We start from the raw sequence: 17,890 nt of genomic DNA, 5'->3' as shown, positions 1-17,890 counted from the left end.
CCGGGAACTCGAATGTCCATCACTGATCGTCGCGGCTCCCGGTCTTGGAAAGGCTGCGTGGTATCCGTACCGGTAAACCTTCAAAAGAAGAAAACCTCCGGATCGACCGCCGGGATTAGAGCTCAAAAGCCACTGATGTTTCACTGGCATTCCTCCTTCCTTTTTGCAGCTCTACGTCCCCAGAGCTCTTAAAAGATGGTCACTATCCTCCCTTCCCTCTGGCCTTGCCCAGATCTAAAGAAGATCTCTCTTCCCTCACGCGATAATCAATCTTCCTGGTTCAACATGCCGCTCTCCAACTACCTCGTTCAGGCGTCCATCGCGGCTCTGTTGGTTATCTTTGGGATCCAGATGCAGACAACGGCTGCCCAAGCTACACCTCTCACTTGCACGAATGTCGACCAGCCGAACCCCATCTTCAGCCAGTACCCGAATAATGCCACCGGCCTCTTGAACGTCACCATGGTCATCATCCCGATCCCCATGACGACGGCACGCCAAATCATCCCGCAGCAGTATGGCATTCTCGAGGGCGCATATCGAGCTCTCATGCCAAACTTCCCCGCCGACATGTACCCCGTTGTCGTCCAGGCCGGCCACGATCACGACATTCGGTTCCAGGACTTTGGAATTCCAGACTTCAGTGTAAGTCCTGCGTACAAGACGTTTCCTCATAGAGACACATAACTGACACTCGGAATAGAAATCTGGCTTTGAGTTTCCTTTCTTGGATCTCCTTGGCGACGGCAAATCGTCCTTTCGATGGGCACCCGAGCAACTGATTTCGGCTACCAACCCCGCTGCCGTCACCGGCTCCCAGGCGTACGGCACCGAAGTCCACGCCGCCACCTTTGCCCCTGACTGCAACGCATACTCGGCCACCCCCGGAGGTGGCACTTCATTCAATGGTACCGCGGGCGCCAAATACATGTCCCTCGAGATGAAGAAGTCGTCATGCGGCGGCAAGGCCCCCTACACGCTGGCCATGTTCGACACCATCATCAACCAACCCATCTTCGCCAACGGCTCAACCTGCGATCAGCAGATCCGCCTCTTCAACACCTCCGTCACCACCGGAGCCTTCGAGCCTGTTCCCGTACGCGGGACGCTCAAATCGAACCTCGGGCCGTTCCAGACCGACGTTTCGTTCTCCGACGTGGCTGGCTTCCAGGCCGCCACGCCCTTTATCGAAAACAACTATCTTCCTTGCGAAATGTTTAGAGGATACAACCCTGTTAAGACTACTTGATACCCCCTTTCTTCCATCGCGGAGAGAGACCTTTTTTATAACTTAATTTCTATTTACACTTTTTCCTTTTTCGTTTTTTTCTTCTTTTTTTTTTTTTTTGGTGGTTTGGCCTTTGGCCCCGGCAGGAGCCGATGGGAGGATATTCTCACGACCTTTATGACGGCATGACGTACATATTTACATGGATGCGGGGAGAAGACTAGAATCTCTTCCCCTTGGAATGGATCAATATACACATGGCGTGCACCGCTTGGTGCCGCGATATCTCTACAATACTTCTTGCTGTGACGTAGTCTTATAGGTGCTAGATGTGATTGATATGGAATGTGCCTTCTCAACATTGCAAAACCGAAACCGAGATGGTTGCCTTCCAGCAAAACGCATGGGGTAGCACTCAGAGGCGCGGATCGCATCCGGCGTTGCATTCCTGCCATAGTATTTCGGCACAATATTTTGAAAAGAGCGCCTCCAACTTACGGCTGCGATAGATAGTTTGTATCGCCGAAATGGGAGAAATTCGATTGTTTTCGGCTTACAGCTATTGACTCTGCGTCCGGCAGATGTTTCTCCGACTGCTGGACACGGGCTCTTCCGCATGTATCCACTTCTGTCCGGTCTCCGACCCGGGGCGGACCGTCTCCACATTCCGGAGAGCGACGGCTGGATCAAGGTTAGGTGGCCCGGATCAGCGACGTGGCTGTTATCAATTATAATCAAATCTGGTAGCCTGGAGGTGTGATTGGGAAAAAAAGATATAAAAAAAATAGAGATATATTCTTGGTCTAGCTAGATCCAAGGGAAATGACGAGATGGCAGCAACGTTTTGCTGAAGTGGGATCTTGAGATTGTTGCAACATTGCTCTCGAGCATAATCCACAAGTTGAAGGAAGACCTAATGGGATCGCTCTGAAGGAGAAAGACCTTATGGCACGCCAGTTTTGAAGCACAAGTATTCTTCACAAGGCCAGACTCGCTGGTGGACTAAAACTAAGAACCCGTGACTTCTGTCTGGCTTTGGTTCTCTTGCGTTGAGTTAAGAATGCAGTGAATCTGACGAGGGAATACAACGGGGCTCAGCCTCGCGATTCGGGATTATCGAATGGGCGAAGCGACGTTCTTGGTTTGCATTGACCCTCTTGGGATGGGTTAAAATCGCAGTGAAGGCCAAAAAAGCGCGCACCAGTGAAGAGATGCTGCCCACATATGACTTCTGTCGGGTGGGTTCTCGGCAAGGGTGCGAGATGCGGCGAGGGACTTTTGAGGAAAGCTAAGTTTGAAGACAACTAACTCATTGGCGTCTTGTTGTATATCTTCAAAGGAGCATTTCTCTTTTCCTATTATGTGAGATTCTATGGCTGCTGATATTTGAATTCAAAGAGGAACGGCTTAGTAAACTATGGCTCCGACTTGCGTATCGACGTGATGTGCGGCTTGGCGACGAGCTTGATCAAGGTCGATGCAGATCATCTCAGGCAGGCTTCTACGACATTACGCCATGTATCCGTACGCCATGTTCTAGACCAAGATCTCACTCAAGCCTCTGTCATTTAAACCAACATATTCTTAAACATGAGATAGGTTCATGCAACAATGAGCTAACAGGGCGGGAAGACGGAAAGTAGATGCACGAAATGAGGTTATTTTCGGCGGCTAAGAGACCTCACAGCTCAATTGGGTTGCCACTGCATCACCAACATCAGAAATAGCGTCACTCAGCAGCAGATGAGAAGCATCTTTTGTCCTACCTAAGTTCGAGAAAAGGCCAAAGGACCAAGGGGAGGGAAAAGACGGCAACTAGAGACGAAGGATCGACGAATGGCGCGCCTCAGAATGTGACTTTGGACGGAATTCAAAACGCGACTGGAAACACTGCAGGGCCTCCGTCTGGGGAGGATGTGTGAACTGCGGGGGCCGCTTGGCGGCTTTAGGATCGCTGAAACGGGCGCTGTACTGCTTAGTCACCGGCTCTTCTCACTATTGACTCTGCTAAAGAGCGAGAAAGCTGCACTAACAATTAAGAATTTAGAGGCTAAGAAGAGAGTCTGGGGCTTGTTGGGGGCAACATCGACGACCCCTGTCCTGAAACTTCAGCCTCAGACTCTTGTGGCATCTGGACATGAGACGACGGGGAACCGAAAACAGGACGGCGTAACGAATCGAGAGCGGTTATTGTAGGCGAGGATGAAGGAGAGAAACAGGGGCAACATTGAACAAAAAAGAACGAGATGGCCCGCATGAAAGCCCTTCGCACCTGTTTTGGTCTTGCCTCTTCCTCCTTGTCTTCTTCTCTCCTTGGCGCTGGCGCATTGCTGTTGCACATATCTCCAGTCTTTCTAATTCGATCCGATAATTCTCTCTTTCATTGACTTGTCTGCCGCCGGTTGATCCGCTTTGTACCTTGCTGTACACAAATAGAAACAGAACACTCATTCGAGAACACACAAAGACAACCGCCAAGATGGACATGTCGGACGCAAAGTACGCCAACATCAAGTTCGAGGACCACGATGACCGGAGCAGCACCGAGGTCGAGGAGTCACTCCTCGGCAACGACGACAAGGCGTGCCGGCGCTGCATGGCCAAAGACTACCACCGCGATCAGCCGGCGAGGAGGAAGAACCGGTGCCTGGCGATGCTCAACTCGTCGCGGTGGTTTGTCGATACGATATTGCTGGTTGTGATCTTGGGTCTGTTGGTGAGGGAGCAGATGCAGAAGCCGCCGGTGAATACGTGGGATTTTGGTGGGGATTTGACTGGTGTCAGCGGACATTGTGAGTTTGTTCTTTCGTCGGGAGGAGGGAGATGAAGAATGAAGGGCTCGAGATTGCTGACTTGATGAATGTGTAGTCTCGCAACAGATCAAGACCTTCACGCCAGACTACGAGGGCAAGTATGCGCCCAACGACACATCAAAGTTTTTCACCGATGAGACGTTGAACAACTGGAACGAGTTGATGCCTTGTGAGTACTGAGTCTTGAGAACGATGAGAGGGATGCGATCGCTAACATGGAAACCACAGACGGCATGGGCTTCCAATGGGTGAATGACACGCACAAGTACCACGACCTGCCGACTCCCATCGTCTGGCCCGAGAAGACCGTCTTCACCACCTCCATTACCCACCAGCTGCACTGCTTGGTACGTTCTCATCTAAGCTCACTTGTTATTTGTTGACGGCCACTAACAACCCCATCCAGTTCGCTGTTGTCCAGACCTACTCTGGTATCAAGTCCGGCCACGAGATCCCCGATGACCATCACTGGCACATGATTCACTGCTTCTCCTACCTGAGACAGACCATCATGTGCAGTGCCGATATGGCTCTCGAGGGTCTTGAGACGACCTTCCCGGATCACAACGGTGGTTCTGACGGCTGGGACTCGAAGCATGGTAAGTCACCCTCATCTGAATCAAGATCTAGCAGAGCAGCTGAAAGCTAATAAGATGCTCAGTGTGCAAGGATTATAGTCAGGTCAAGAACTACTTGGAGAGCGTCAGGGCGTACGACGACAGAGAAATCTTCTAAAAAAGCAAAACTATTAGCACAGCATCATAGGCATTTCATTTCAAAAAAACATACAAATATTTCATCCACACCAGATATTTTCAAGCATGCCAAACAACAAATGAAGCTTTTCATATTCCTATGTACTGGCTCCGATAATGAACTAGGTAGCCTCCTCATATTCAACACGAAAAACGCGTTTCCCAACATACTCCTTCACGGCTTCTTCCAAATCGGGAAGCTTGCTCAAAGGCTCCCGCATAAACCCCAGGACATGAGATTCCTCCAGGACCTCATCCGGCGTCATCAACTCCCACTCCGGCAACTCAGCCTCGGGCAACAGCACACAAATTCCGCACCCACTGCTACCCCAACGACAATAACATGCATTCCCATCCACGCGGCCGGGGTCCCCGTACCCCTCCCACACCTCCCGGTCCATCATCCGCCCCGTCCAGACCTGCCGCTCAAACTCACAATCCGAACGCCAGACCTGCGCCCACTTGACGTCGTTCATACGGAAGACCTTGTTGATCTTGGTCGTAAAGGACGACAGGTCGCAGTGTAGGTCGTCCCAGACTTTGGCCGGGAGGCACGCGTCGTCCCACTTCCACTTCCACCAGCCGCCTTCTGATCCCGGGTGCGGGACCAGCCGCCAGCCGACGACTTCGTTCTCGACGAACTCGTACACCTTGGCTACGCAGCCGATGGAGGCGGCGCGGACGGACATCTCGGGGAGCAGGCGGGGGCGCGTCCCTAGGTCTGGCTTGCCGTCCTTGTCGTACACGACGGTGGGCCAGCTGCACCAGGCGCTCATCTCGCCTGATAGAAAGGACGGGCACCTCGAAGCCTTGACACGGGCGACGGCCCAGTAAGCTGACTTGACGAAGCGGGCCTTCCTGTATGGCGGCATATCAAGGAACTCCCCCATGAACGACAACGGCAGGCTACACATGACGGTCAGGAACCGCATCATGGCCCGCAACGGACACGCCTCTTTCGCCAACTTCCTCAGCGAAGGGTCCTCCCTTTCACGCTTTCTCTGCGGCGCGAAGCGGATGCGTTCGGACCGGTATATCGTGGCATGCCACGCGTCGAACTCGGCGTGCGCAAGGGGCGCGGGGAGACACTCGTCCATCTGCCTGCCTAGATCGGCGCGGTCGTCGAGAAGCTGCGCGCGGAGGCTGAAGAAGTTGTCCGAGTGCGGGACATCCCACACGGGGAGGAATGCTTGGCGAAGGTCGTAGGGGTCCCATTCCCACTGCAGACCGACGGCGTCACCATTCCAATCGGTTTCTCGGTATCGCGTCTCGTAGGCCTCTCGGAAGCGATGGACTTGGTCCATATCAATGTACTGTGGGATGCTCTCGGCAAAGGTTTCCAGGAGGTGGCGCACGGGACCGACGAATTCGTTCAGGGTGGCCTTGAAGGCGCAAATGACCTCGACAAACTCGTCCTCGTCCCAGTGCTTGAAGATTTCTTCGGCGCGCTCCACGCGAGTTTCGTAGTTTTCGCCCGCGGGGCCGCGGACCTCGCCTTCCGTCATCGTCGCGTTGCGGTTCTGCCATTCTGCGCCGCGGGGGTAGAAGGGTTGTTGGTAGTACGCTCGCCGGATGAACTCAAGGCGGAAGAAGGCGCGCTGGAGCTTTGCGCGGTTTGCCTTGGTCATCAGAACGCCCTCCGATATGTGTACTCTATCTTGTTCATAGGCCGTGTGCCGGTCCCAGGCATAGGTCATGTTGTTGGGGTCTTCGGTGCCGTTGTCGTTGCACCTTGCGAGGAATTTGGGTTTGAGTATCTCGATATGGTCGCCCCATATCGCGTCGGGGAGGTCGTTTGTGCGGCGGTTTTGCCAGCTGTCTTCCCACTCTTCAAAGGAGGCGTATATCTTTTGAGCCTGCGAGACCCTGTCTAGTAGCTTGTCGATGATCATGACGAGCTGGCAGAGGCCGGTCAGGTCCCATTGTCCGCGTTCTGTACATGGTTGCTTACTCATTTTAATGCCAGCGCCTGCAAATGCCGAAAGGTAATAGGAGATGGTCCGTCTGGCACTGCCAGCGATAGATCCCATGATACTTTCCGGGGGTGGAGGCCAGTCTGCCACGGTGCCGTTGGCATAGTCTTCGTCAAAGGCCCTTCTGGCCGTCTTGCCGGGGTGTTTCAGGCGGCGGTCGACGCAGCAGATGGCGTCGGCCCAGGCTTCTGGGGCGATGTGTTTCCGGAGGACCTGGACCATGTTGTCTTTGAAGACTTTCCGGAGTGTAGGGTTCTCTTCGCAGAGGCCCTCAACATCTTCTATAGACTCTTGCGCTAGTAGCTCTTGAAGTAGGACTTCGACGTTTGTCGTTGGATTTGGTTCAGCGTCGGTGGGAAGTGGAGGGAGCGGCCGAGAGACGACGTTCTTGAATGGTCCGAATAATATGTCTGCTGGACTTTTGAAGAAGGAGTGACTTTGAACTTGAGGTTCACCGGGTGGTGTTTCTTTGGCGGGGTGGTTCTCTTCAGCCGAATGATATTGGTCGACGGAGTGGTCTTCACCAACGGAGTAGTCGTCATCGACGGACTGGTATTCATTTAGGGAGTAATTCTCACTGACGGATTGATGCTCGTCAATGGACTGATCTTCGCTCGAGCTCTCCATGATGTTGCTTTTGGTAGTTCAATAGTATTCGATTCTGATAGATATCAATATACACTTAGTTACGTTGGGATCGATATTGGCCAAAGATATAGTCAGTAGCTGAACTGGACGCCAACATAAGGAATTGTTAACACCTGAGCTTGTTCTCGAGTTGTTTTGTATGTCTTTGTCTGCATGCTCTTCAGTCTTGGTCAACGACGGATGAGCCTGTTGCATAACCATGCCTCGGAAAGAACAATGACGTCCAAGTGTGAGCGCGGGCCATATCCTTTATTGACATGAGACCTATAACGCATCGCTCTTTCTATATCCTGTACAATGCCTTGTTCGATATGATAGGCGTGGACTTTTCAACCTGCCCGGTCGAAAGTAAGCCTCCCTAGCGAACAGGGTCTTCATCACTAAGGGAGTCAAGCATGATAAAGCACACCCTTTGTCGAGACTACGATCTGAAGGTTACCGAGTAAAGACTCGTCTCGCATTGCTTTGCAAAGAACTTCGATAATGAGTGTATGGAAAGAAGCCAATCTGGCCGAATAATGGACGTCCTTCGTTTGGAGGTTCTTGCAATGACTATTTAATACATGTGACACGTCGCGGCTAGGAGCAATCAAAACCTTGGAACATAGGGATCTCTATTATGTATTAATTGTAAGTAGTGTTTCTATGATTTCTTCATTTCTCCTTGAAGAACAACGCTCCTTTGATTCAACGTCGGAGCTACGGACGGAGCGGAGTTTTCCACTCCTTACTCCCAAGTAATGTCATCCAACGACTCATCAAAAACATCATCATAGTTGACATCGTCCTGGTAAGCGAAAAGCTCATCAGCAGGCAACAACAAGTCTCCATCAGTGTCAAAGAGCGTGTCCTCGAACTCGACGTCGAGCGGGTCGCTCTCATAGGCATCCGAGACATCGTCGCCATAGTCGGCCCACTCGCCAAGCTCGCGGTTGGTGATGCCGAGGAAAAGGAGGTAGCAATCGTCGACCTCGCCGTTGGTTACGGTGTAGGTGAGATCCGGGGACTTGAGCATCTCGAGACCGGCGTCGACGTCTTCGCCAACCAGGTAGATCTTGGCTGTCTGGTCGCCCTTGTAGGTGCAGACGGCGGGGAAGAAAATGTTATCTTCGGGATCGATAGCCGCGAGGATGCTGGCGGTGCTGTCGTTGTCATCGTAGTAGAAGGGGGTGAGTGCGCTGATGTACGCGTTAGCAAGACCGAAGCTTGTGGATTGAAATCCTGGCTCAAGAGAACTTACACATAGACTGAGGTTCCGGGAAGGTTGGCCTCATCTCCGGCGCGGAGACGGCTGACGCCAACCTTGTCCATGGTGTTGTTGTAGTAGTGAAGGACCTCGCCGGTGGGCGTGGAGAGAGCGGCCTCGCCGTAGCCGGCCCAAAGGGTGTTGCAGGTGACGTAGTAGGGCAGGTCGTTCTGGGTGGTGCTCTTCTGGAGGTAGACGTTGCCGTCGCTGCAGGCGGCAAGCACGTAGCTGTTGTCGCTCTCGAGGGCGAGGGTGCTGAACCAGTATCCGTCAAAGGCCGCCTCGTCGAGATCGTAGGGGATGGCGGCGAGGTCGGTGCCGTTGTAGTCGAGGTACTCAATCTCCTCGACGACGTACTTGGTCAGGTCGGCGAGCTGGGTCGAGTTGGTTGTGGTGTTGGTGGGGACGGAGACGTTGTTCGCGTCGCGGCGGTACTCGTACTTGTTGTAGGGAGTAGAGGGGAGAGAGCGCTTTTCGTCGTGGAGGCCGAGCTTGCTCTTGCTTGTGCCGTCCGTCTTGTTGCTATTCAGATGTTAGCACGATTACTTGAAAAGGTCATCAAAGTCGAAATCGTCACTTACCCAATGCAGTACGAGGCAATAATGTAGTCCTTGGTCTCATGGATGGGCCAGTCCTTGTCGACGAGTCCGAAGCCCTTGAACTTGGCCGTGACATCGTTACGAACGCTGAGGGTGGTGCTGATGCCGGTGCAGTTATTGAGGGGCTTCAGGCCAGCCTCAATACCATCGGTGCTGTTGTCCCACTTGGCCTGGACAGCGATGGCGGCGGCAGCCTTGATGGATGGCATGGTCTCAATGCCGATGGCGCCCTTGCACTTGGAGCATCCGTTGAAGGTGGTGACGCCAAAGTCGAGGCCGACGGGGATGCCGAACTGGGCGGCGATCTCGACCTGACCCTCGGCCTCGAAGCTGGGCTTGAACTGGGGCTTGAAGCCAATGGACTTGGAGCTGCCCTTCTTCCAGTCGTAGACGAACTTTGCGCGGGCGATGCTGACGTCGGCGCGGGCAACGGCGGTCCCAGTCATGTTGAGACTGAACTTGATCTCGGTGCCGATGGAGAGCATGGGACCGACGGTGACGAAGCCGAGGGTGAAGGGCGAGAGGGGAATGTCGTACAAGTTGTTGCGGAACTTGTGCTCCTGGTAGTACTGAGCGTAGATACCGATACCGAGACCGACGGAGAGGTCAATGTCGCTCTCGATGTATCCATCGGTGATGCCCTTGATGTTCTCAATGGTGATGTTGCCCTTGGTCTTGAGAGATCCGGAGAGACCACACTTGACGCAGTAGAGGTTGATGAAGTTGCCCTTGGCTACGGTGGTCTGCTTCTTGGATCCCTTAGGACGCAGATCCTTGGGCGAAGGAATAGTGCCAAACGACTTGAGCAGGAGCGCGTCGTCGCCCCAGGGGGTCTTGACGGCCTTGGCCTCGCTGTCCTTGTCCTTGTCCTGCTTCTTGGGCTTGCAGGCGTTCTTGAGCTTTTCCTTCTTGTCCTTGTCGTTCTCGGCCTCCTTGCAATCCTTGGCGGGCCAGGGAAGGAGGAGCTTGTCAAAGTCCTTTTCAAAGCGGTTAGGCTTCCCCGTGAGGATGTTGCCGCCAACTTCGACGACGGCCTTGCCGACCTCGACGACCTTGGCGCCAATCTTGACAACCTTTTCGCCCGTCTTGACGACGTTGTTCTTAGCGGCCTTGGCTCCCGTCTCAATCTTGTTGCTGAGGGTGACGATGCCGCTCTTGGTCGCCTGGCCGATCTTCTTGAAGCCGTTGCCGATGGACTCGAAGACAGTACGTCTGGCGAGAGTGGAGTTGGACAGCTCGCCGTCAATGTCAACCTCGTACAGGGTCTCGTTGAAGCTGAAGACGTCGGACTCGAAGTAGCCGAGCCCCGTGTCGAGAACCTCGTCGAAGTAAGGTCCCAAGCACGCCGTGGGAAGACCGTACTTGTCATCTACGGGAGCTACGCAGGCGGCAGTCATGGTAGGAGCAACGGAGTAGGCCGGATTCACGTCGGTCTCAGTCGCGGTGGGCTCAGCGGTGGCCGCGGGGTTGCCGTAGTTGACGTTCTGGCTACCGTAGTTTCCCCACACGACGTTGATGTCCTTCGTGACATCGCCAATATCCTTGGCCTGTCCTGCCGCGGTTGCAGAGAGGGAATTGCGGTCAAAGGTGACGGAGTTGGCCTGGAAGTAGCATCTCTGGCCCAAGTCGTAGTCACCGCACTCCGGCGTGTAGGTGACGAAGATGATGTTGTCGGCCTTCCAGTTGGACGCGCTGTGGTCAAAGGCATTCTGATCACCAAAAGTCATGACAAGGCTGCCTTGACCCGAGAGCTTAACATCGCTGACGAGGCCCGAGTGGTCGAGAACGATGGACGGAGCAGTCCACTTAGGGGTAGCAACAGCATAGATGCCACCTCCGTTCGAGCCAGCATCTTGCGCGTAGTGAATCGGAGCACCAGCGCCGCTAGGCTGAGGAGTGAGGTTGTTAACATCGTTGAGATCGTGGTTGTCTGGGATAGCAGGCTTCAGGGTCGCAATGGGCCCAAGTTTGGAGGTTGGGAATTCGTACTCCGTGCTAGAGGAAGCAGCCGTTGCGGCCACAACATCGTCAGAGGCAGACGCTGTGCCGGTGGCCAACGTGAGTGTGCGGGTTGAGTTGGCTGGAGGGTGGAAGGTCACACCGGTGCTAAGGGGCACAGGCACAGATGCAGTCTGGGTGAAAGAGTTGCCAGATTGACCTGAGACAAGAGTCTCGTTCCTCTGGTTGAGGTACTTGCGCTGGCCTGGGTGTGCGAGGGCGCCGGAAAGCCCAAGTAGGGGAAGGGCGAAAGACCACTTCATGGTGAAACGAGTGTGAGTGATGATTATGATCAAAAGACTGTAATTATGGGACTAATTCTGAAAGAGGAACGAGTGTGGTCAGCCCAGTATGGCCGATGATAATCGAAAGAGTGACAGAGACAGAAACAGAAACAACTCAGGCCATGAAAGAGTGAATGGCAAAGAGGAGTTGGTTGAAGCACAAGACTCAAATTCGGAAACTGAGGACGACGACCCCTAGATTATATGGTAATTCAACCCTTCACGAAGAAATCCCATCTTTCAACCTGCCGAAATGTCGAGTCAGATTATCCTTGGCGAAAGGCCATCATCTAACACCGCGACAAGGCGATGTTGACGGCCGCATCGGGGGACCATCTCGTTCAGGACTTAGCGAGGCTTCCAGGCGAGGCTCAATCGAACGACAAGAAACACTACCTCATGTGGTAGTCAGGGGGAAGTTCTTCAGAGATTCAAAAAATGGCATGGTCTTCGTGGTTGCCGCGAGCACTAGTCTCCTTACTTCATTAGCGGTCGGATCCTGACCAAATAGTCGGTAGTGTGGCTAAACATCGCGTGGGATGTCAAAGGCGCCGGCCGGCTGAATCGATGTTTGGTTGGTCGCTCAACGATATGTGGCGGCCAAGCCTCTCAGCCGCAAAACCCCTGAGTAACGAGTTTGCGCACGCCACGAACGGTGGCCGCAGCAAATAGTTGCAAAGATGGTGTTTCCCTCTGTCAAGCCTGTCAGTCAAGGTTAAGGAGGATCAGTGCGGCACGGCAACCGGGGACTTTGAACTGTCCTAGCTTGTGCTGCCGACGAAGTGTCAACCCGATCTATCGGGTTGGTAATCGAGTGGGACAAGGACTCTAAGCTTCAATGGATTAAGGTAAGAATCCACGTGGGGTTACCGAACGTCTGGTGTCGAATTCTTCAGCATTAGGACGAAACCTACCTTGCCGAGTCACCGATCTTTCACGCACCAGGCCTCGTTCTCGATTTTCATAGCGGTAGCAAGATAAGAGAGGTATACGGGGCAAGCGCATGTCGGTTGAATAATTCAGGCGCCATTCGTCCAAAAACTCGGCCAAGTTATCTGATGCTCCTGAGCACTCCTTATAAAGGCTTGGACCCTGACGATAGACTGAGCCATATTGCCTGAGGTAAGCCGGTGAAGAAACAAGTCGGGAAGTATGAATTTTCGAGTGATAGATAGCTGATCTTCTCGGGAAATTCAGACAGCTACCTCCTTCCGTGAACCTTCCGCCTTTCCTGGACACATGCTGTTTCTTTTACAGTCGTCAAATCTGTTAATGGGACCATGGCCGTGCGCTGAGGTCGCCCAAGTCTGGGTTGACTGGTAAGACAAAGGCCCTGGGAAAGGTCATTTCAAAGGGAATTCATGGGAAGGAAACTCTAGCTTTGACAGTTGGATTTCCCTTGATTCCCGTGTCTTTACCATTCGATCTCTGCAATGCTGATGCTATTTGCAGCTTTCTCTTCTGAAATTGAGTTGCTGCCTGCGTAAATGCGACCAGGGTAGGCATGGTGATCGCTTAAGAATCGCGCGCGCCATGAAAGCATACCCAAACTACTGTTTGGTTATCCCAGCGCATCCGGAAATAAGCTTCTCTTCCGAACAGGCCCGGGAAGCAACTGACTCCAGCGATCCAGCGTCCGCTCATGCCTGACCTCCCTATGGTACCCTACTGTCCTGTGTACAGTGGGGTGCCACAAGTTCGTGTACACCCCACCACCACGCGTTCCGACGCGTTTTCTCCCCAACACCTCTTTTTCTTCCACATACCACAACTTTAGTAAATGGAGGCCAAAATACATGCTTTTTGCTCTGGAATAATAGGGAGTCACAGAGCTAACTATGAACTCACAGAAGTCCAGCGAGTAGCGATTACCGCGTTTGTTATGGCTGGTAAAAGCTACCGCGAGGTCGCGGTGCTCTTCGGCCTGCCACATTCGACGGTGCAGAAGACGGTTCATCGATACACTGAAGGCAACGGCTTTCAGTCGCTGCCCCGGAAAGGAAGGCCAGAGAATCTTTCTAATACGGAGAAAAGGGCTCTAGTCAGATCTGTTCGAATCAACTACCGGCAACCGTACCATGAGCTCGCTGCTGAGTGGCAAGGCAGAGCTAGTCTCCGCACTATTAAGCGTGTTCTCAAGAAGGGAAGCTACCGTAAATGGAGAGCTATGAAGCGGCCCTTTATAACACCAGAAGCAGCGGCCAAGAGACTCGAATTTGCAAGAAACTGGATCCGAAACCCAGAAGAATTGATGGCAGTATGTGGTTTGGTGGCAAGGCCTTGTATGGAGATTCATTTTCTAATTCTTGAGTATCTAGTGCCAGTTCTCTGACGAGTCTTCATGCCAGAACAACACCTCTGCCCCAACAGAGTGGGTGTTCAGGTTACAGCAAGACCGTTGGAGCAAGAGATTCATCAATCTTGTGAGCCACGTTAAGGCGAATATATCTATTATGGTATGGGCAATGGTATGGCAAGATGGTCGCTCTGGATTGGTCTTTCTCACTCGCGACGGTGCCTCCCGACGGCAAGTCTACAGTACAAACAGCTATATACAATGCCTAGAGGAAGGGTATTTACCTCACGCAGACGAGACACGGCACTTTGTCCAGGATAATGCCCCTATTCACTCGGCAAATCGTACGACAGAGTGGCTATTGGCCCAGGGGATCTCCTGGCTCGAATGGCCTCCTTATTCGCCCGATCTGAACCCAATTGAGCATTGCTGGCGTATGATGAAGTCTAACTTGCGTAGACTATGCCCAGAAGCATTCACTTTAAGGAGGAATGAGTTAGATATAGAAGAGTTCAAAGTGCAATTAAGGGCGGCGTGGGAAGCCATCCCACAACTCAAGATTCGGAGTCTAATCGACTCTATCCCGCGCCGACTTGCGGCAGTAATTCAAGCACAAGGGTGGTATACACGATACTAAAGAGCAAACTCAGGGCTTTCTTTTGCCCATAGTTTTGCCATACAAATCAAAAGTTTGACAGTTCTGCGGCCAGTCGAAGTATGGTGGTGGAAATGCGGGAGGTTGGGCAATGGTGGGGTGTACACGAACTTGTGGCACCCCACTGTACGGATATGTTTGGATCTGTAGCTATCACGCTCGATCCAATGAGCCCATTTGAAGGCTATGAATCAATTCTTTCGGGGAATACAGATGGTATCAAACTGTCTCACGCATACAGACAGTGGCGTCATAGTCCGACGTCCACTCCCGTCCCGAGACTGGTGGGTGGTGGCGCTGTGCCGCACACCAAAGTCCCAAAACGCACGCCATCAGCTGGATGGTAATGGGACCGCCAAGCTCGCAGCAAATCTCGGACTCTGGGGCAAAGTGAACGTTATCTAGGACAACAGCGCAGTGGCTGAGTAGTTGGATCTCCAAGATCGACAACCTCTCCAGAGCCTGCTTCAACTTCCCTGGCGTGCCTGGGTGCTCAAGGATTCAATCACTGCGTCACTCAACATAAGAAAACGTCGTTGGCGCAGCACGCCTAGTCGCATGTTCCCTGGCATTGAGACTCCGCGCTTGCCCAGAAGGTCTCTAATGCAGTCAGCACCTGCGACGTTGTTCGAAGCAGCCGAAATGACATCAATCCTGCTGACAGCGTTGCGGGCTGGCCGCCGACTTCTACCCCTGTCACGCTCCGTCAGGCTGCACGACTTGATGCAGGCTGACCGAATGTAAGATCTCTGATAAACACCCAATTGCGCCGTAATTGCGGATTTCCAAGTGTCGAGCCAAGCTACTCGGTGACTCGACTATCAGTACGCAATATCTTGAGCATTGCACCAAGCCACGACCACGCATGTTGCTCCAGACCGGAGTACACCATCACCGACCATGGCCTCACCCAAAGAGAACGGAGAAGACGCTCCATCAGCATCAACGAGACCATTTTCCCCACTACTCGTCGAAGACAGAAAGCCGCTCAAGGAGACCACGCAGTTCAAGTTGACAAAGTTCCGGTACCGGCTGTGGGATAGGAGACAATGGAAGAAAGAATTTCTTAGCGCGTGGAAAGATTTTCGACAGCGTCGCTGGAACCGCAGGCAGTGGAGGGAGGCATTCGTCGCCGCGTTTAGAGACATTCGAGCTGTCCACTGGTACGCAGTTCTCGCTTGGCTATTGGCTTTATCGTGGATCGGAGGACTTTGCACCGTACTTGCATTCATCAGCAACACAGAGTTGTACGGAGACTCGGCATGCAAGCCGGACGGCAGTTTCGACGTTGAGAAGAACCAGTACAACCTCTGGTCTTCCTCTGGATTCTTCCAGATTACCTTGGCATGGGGCAGGTTTTCATTTGCGGATGCCAAAGTCATTGACGTTGCTTGGGATGTGGTAAGCTGCTCACTGGATAGCACGAAATGCATCATTCTGTTATTCATCAACTGACCGGTCGCTCGCAGATCTTCGGTCGAGGAGGCCAGGCTCTGCTGACCTGGATCACATGGAGAGTATTTGCCGACTACACTACCACCTCGATTCAAGTCAAACCTGTGACGTACGACTTCTTTCGCACAATCTTCCTCCAGGACCAGCCGAACTTTTGGTCAACGTGGAACATGGTACGAGATTTTGCTCGTTCACGAGGGTTAAGATCGAAGGTCATGATGATCATGATGGTCTTGGTTACTATCTTCATCTTATGCTTCCCTACCCTGGGTAGTGCAATGACAGGATACGTGGCGAACAACGACGCATATGTACAGGGCTCCGACGGCATGTTGATACCCTTTGGCGGGTTCGAGGTTGTTGGATATGTAATTCACGACGGCTGGAGGATCGGCATGGAGGGCAACACTACGCTCACCTTCCCTGGCTGTAAGTGTTAAACCTTCGGTGACGGTGGTCTTCACATGAATCCCAGGCCTGCGCTGAATTTGAAGAAGACAATAGGGCCGGCAGTTATAGTAGTACAAGCTTATGGGCACGTAATCTCGGTTGCGTAGAAGATGACCAGAGCTACTCTGGATACTACTCTTCGAGTTGGTGGAGCTTCGATGAGTCTACGCCGGAAACTCAAAGATGTTCATTGCATCGAAATGTTTCGAACTGTAAGTCAAGTCATCCACAGTAACAATGTAAAGTGTCAACGATTCGCACAATGTTGCAGTGCTAATATGTTCCTTTTGGCAGATGTCCAAGAGTATGGATTCTATGGGTTAGAGAACAAGAACACCACTTGGATGAACAAGACTATGCCGGCTCCGGCCCTCAACATATCGACTTCTGGACTTCCTCCTTACAGAAACTTGTTATACGGCTGGAACTGGACAGATCCTCGCACGGGCTTGAAGCCCTTCGAAAATGAAAAAAACTTAACTTACATCGCCGGAAACGAGACCTACTCCAAGGAGTACATGAAGGCGTACGGGAGTTGTCAACCCATGAGTGATCACGGAATCGGCGCTGATGCCGGGCGGGAGAGTTACCAATGGGGCTTCTCTTATCTGCAACTCTACATCCTCGTGATTTTGCTCGTGCTGTGGACATTGAGTCTTGCCTACGTGTGGCTCAAGGCCCGCCTGACGATGAGGATGCGGCGGAGGTACGATGTACCGAGGGGTTACAAGGGCGTGTTGGAGCTGTCGCATGCCATTCGCAAGGAGCTACAGGAGACCGAGCCCGACGAGCTCTCTCACGACCAGCTCTCGGAAGAAATCAAGAAGAGTCTAAAGGGCGGAAGGATTCAGTTGGAGTTGGCAGTTTCACCCGCGACATATGGCTTCTGGCGGGCGATTTGGATGTGGCTCAAGGAGGAAAAGGGGTGGATAGGCGCCGTCTTGTTGATGATGGTGACATCGGTGCCGCTCATCGTCATCAACAACTCGTTTGGATGGTGGCTCTTGGTTCCGATAATTGCTTTCCTGCTTGCGCTGATGGTAGGTCGGTCAAAGAAGAGCAGAATTGTCATCGCCCTTGTCAGCTTCACTGTTGGAACGATCACATTCTTGGGAGTTTGGTACGGAACTGGACAGCAAAAGTACGCAAGCATGTACAGCTATTATTATTATTAACGTGGCAGAGATACGCTATCCCATCGGGTGCGGAATAGCTCCATTTTTGCCAAGCCCCAAAATACCCACTATTTACCCATTATTACCCCGCATTTAAAGGGGTACTTGACGATACGTCACTTCTCCCTATGCTCTGTTACCTATTATCACCACTATTACTACCATTTTGATTGATGCTGCGATGTCTTCTAGTAATTCTAATACCTCTATTACTTCTATACGCAGCTGTATAGTAGTTAAGGTCCTTCCAGAAGACCTTACTGCTGCCTATAATACAGACTGTACGGCCGAGCGCTATAATGCCGCTACGGTCCG

The 17,890-nt window shown here is 52.6% G+C and overlaps 6 protein-coding genes across 6 annotated transcripts; 3 read left to right on the top strand and 3 right to left on the bottom strand.

Moving 5' to 3' along the window:
* Window positions 1-285: 285 nt before the first annotated feature.
* Window positions 286-1,249, top strand: BDP81DRAFT_306450 (uncharacterized protein; the record flags this gene model as incomplete). Its single annotated transcript, XM_060583274.1, has 2 exons — window positions 286-645; window positions 704-1,249. The coding sequence occupies 2 exons, from the start codon at window positions 286-288 to the stop codon at window positions 1,247-1,249; spliced, it is 906 nt and encodes a 301-aa protein (XP_060451207.1).
* A 2,464-nt stretch (window positions 1,250-3,713) lies between these two features.
* Window positions 3,714-4,776, top strand: BDP81DRAFT_456293 (uncharacterized protein; the record flags this gene model as incomplete). Its single annotated transcript, XM_060593144.1, has 5 exons — window positions 3,714-4,020; window positions 4,097-4,210; window positions 4,270-4,388; window positions 4,448-4,640; window positions 4,703-4,776. 5 exons carry the CDS (start codon window positions 3,714-3,716, stop codon window positions 4,774-4,776), a joined length of 807 nt encoding a protein of 268 aa, XP_060451206.1.
* Window positions 4,777-4,963: 187 nt separating this feature from the next.
* BDP81DRAFT_301125 (uncharacterized protein) lies at window positions 4,964-5,731 on the bottom strand (the record flags this gene model as incomplete). The annotated part of the gene is made up of 1 exon (XM_060583124.1): window positions 4,964-5,731. A coding segment is annotated over one exon (768 nt), but the record flags the coding sequence as incomplete, so codon positions are not given.
* Window positions 5,732-6,451: 720 nt separating this feature from the next.
* BDP81DRAFT_337058 (uncharacterized protein) lies at window positions 6,452-7,419 on the bottom strand (the record flags this gene model as incomplete). Its single annotated transcript, XM_060585968.1, has 1 exon — window positions 6,452-7,419. A coding segment is annotated over exon 1 (945 nt), but the record flags the coding sequence as incomplete, so codon positions are not given.
* Window positions 7,420-7,999: 580 nt separating this feature from the next.
* BDP81DRAFT_401301 (uncharacterized protein) lies at window positions 8,000-11,781 on the bottom strand. Its single transcript, XM_060588800.1, has 3 exons — window positions 9,245-11,781; window positions 8,658-9,185; window positions 8,000-8,595 (listed from the first exon to the last, which is right to left on the bottom strand). Exons 1-3 carry the CDS (start codon window positions 11,521-11,523, stop codon window positions 8,145-8,147), a joined length of 3,258 nt encoding a protein of 1,085 aa, XP_060451203.1. The 5' UTR covers window positions 11,524-11,781; the 3' UTR covers window positions 8,000-8,144.
* Window positions 11,782-15,395: 3,614 nt separating this feature from the next.
* BDP81DRAFT_337055 (uncharacterized protein) lies at window positions 15,396-17,614 on the top strand (the record flags this gene model as incomplete). Its single annotated transcript, XM_060585967.1, has 4 exons — window positions 15,396-15,588; window positions 15,649-15,896; window positions 15,965-16,385; window positions 16,695-17,614. The coding sequence occupies 4 exons, from the start codon at window positions 15,396-15,398 to the stop codon at window positions 17,573-17,575; spliced, it is 1,743 nt and encodes a 580-aa protein (XP_060451202.1). The 3' UTR covers window positions 17,576-17,614.
* Between the last annotated feature and the right edge of the window lie 276 nt (window positions 17,615-17,890).

The sequence above is a fragment of the Colletotrichum phormii genome (assembly GCF_030913505.1).
Source record: "Colletotrichum phormii strain CBS 102054 chromosome Unknown BDP81scaffold_1, whole genome shotgun sequence".
NCBI lineage: Eukaryota > Fungi > Ascomycota > Sordariomycetes > Glomerellales > Glomerellaceae > Colletotrichum > Colletotrichum phormii.
This window is presented reverse-complemented; position numbering and strand designations above follow the sequence as displayed.

What these genes read in the sequence shown, in the direction of transcription:
- BDP81DRAFT_401301 (XM_060588800.1), bottom strand. Translation starts at nt 11,523, where the DNA reads ATGAAGTGGTCTTTCGCCCTTCCCCTACTTGGGCTTTCCGGCGCCCTC. An exon ending in ATTGCCTCGTACTGCATTGG is followed by an intron (nt 9,186 to 9,244) that starts GTAAGTGACGAT and finishes ACATCTGAATAG; the next exon opens with CAACAAGACGGACGGCACAA. An exon ending in CCCGGAACCTCAGTCTATGT is followed by an intron (nt 8,596 to 8,657) that starts GTAAGTTCTCTT and finishes CGCGTACATCAG; the next exon opens with CGCACTCACCCCCTTCTACT.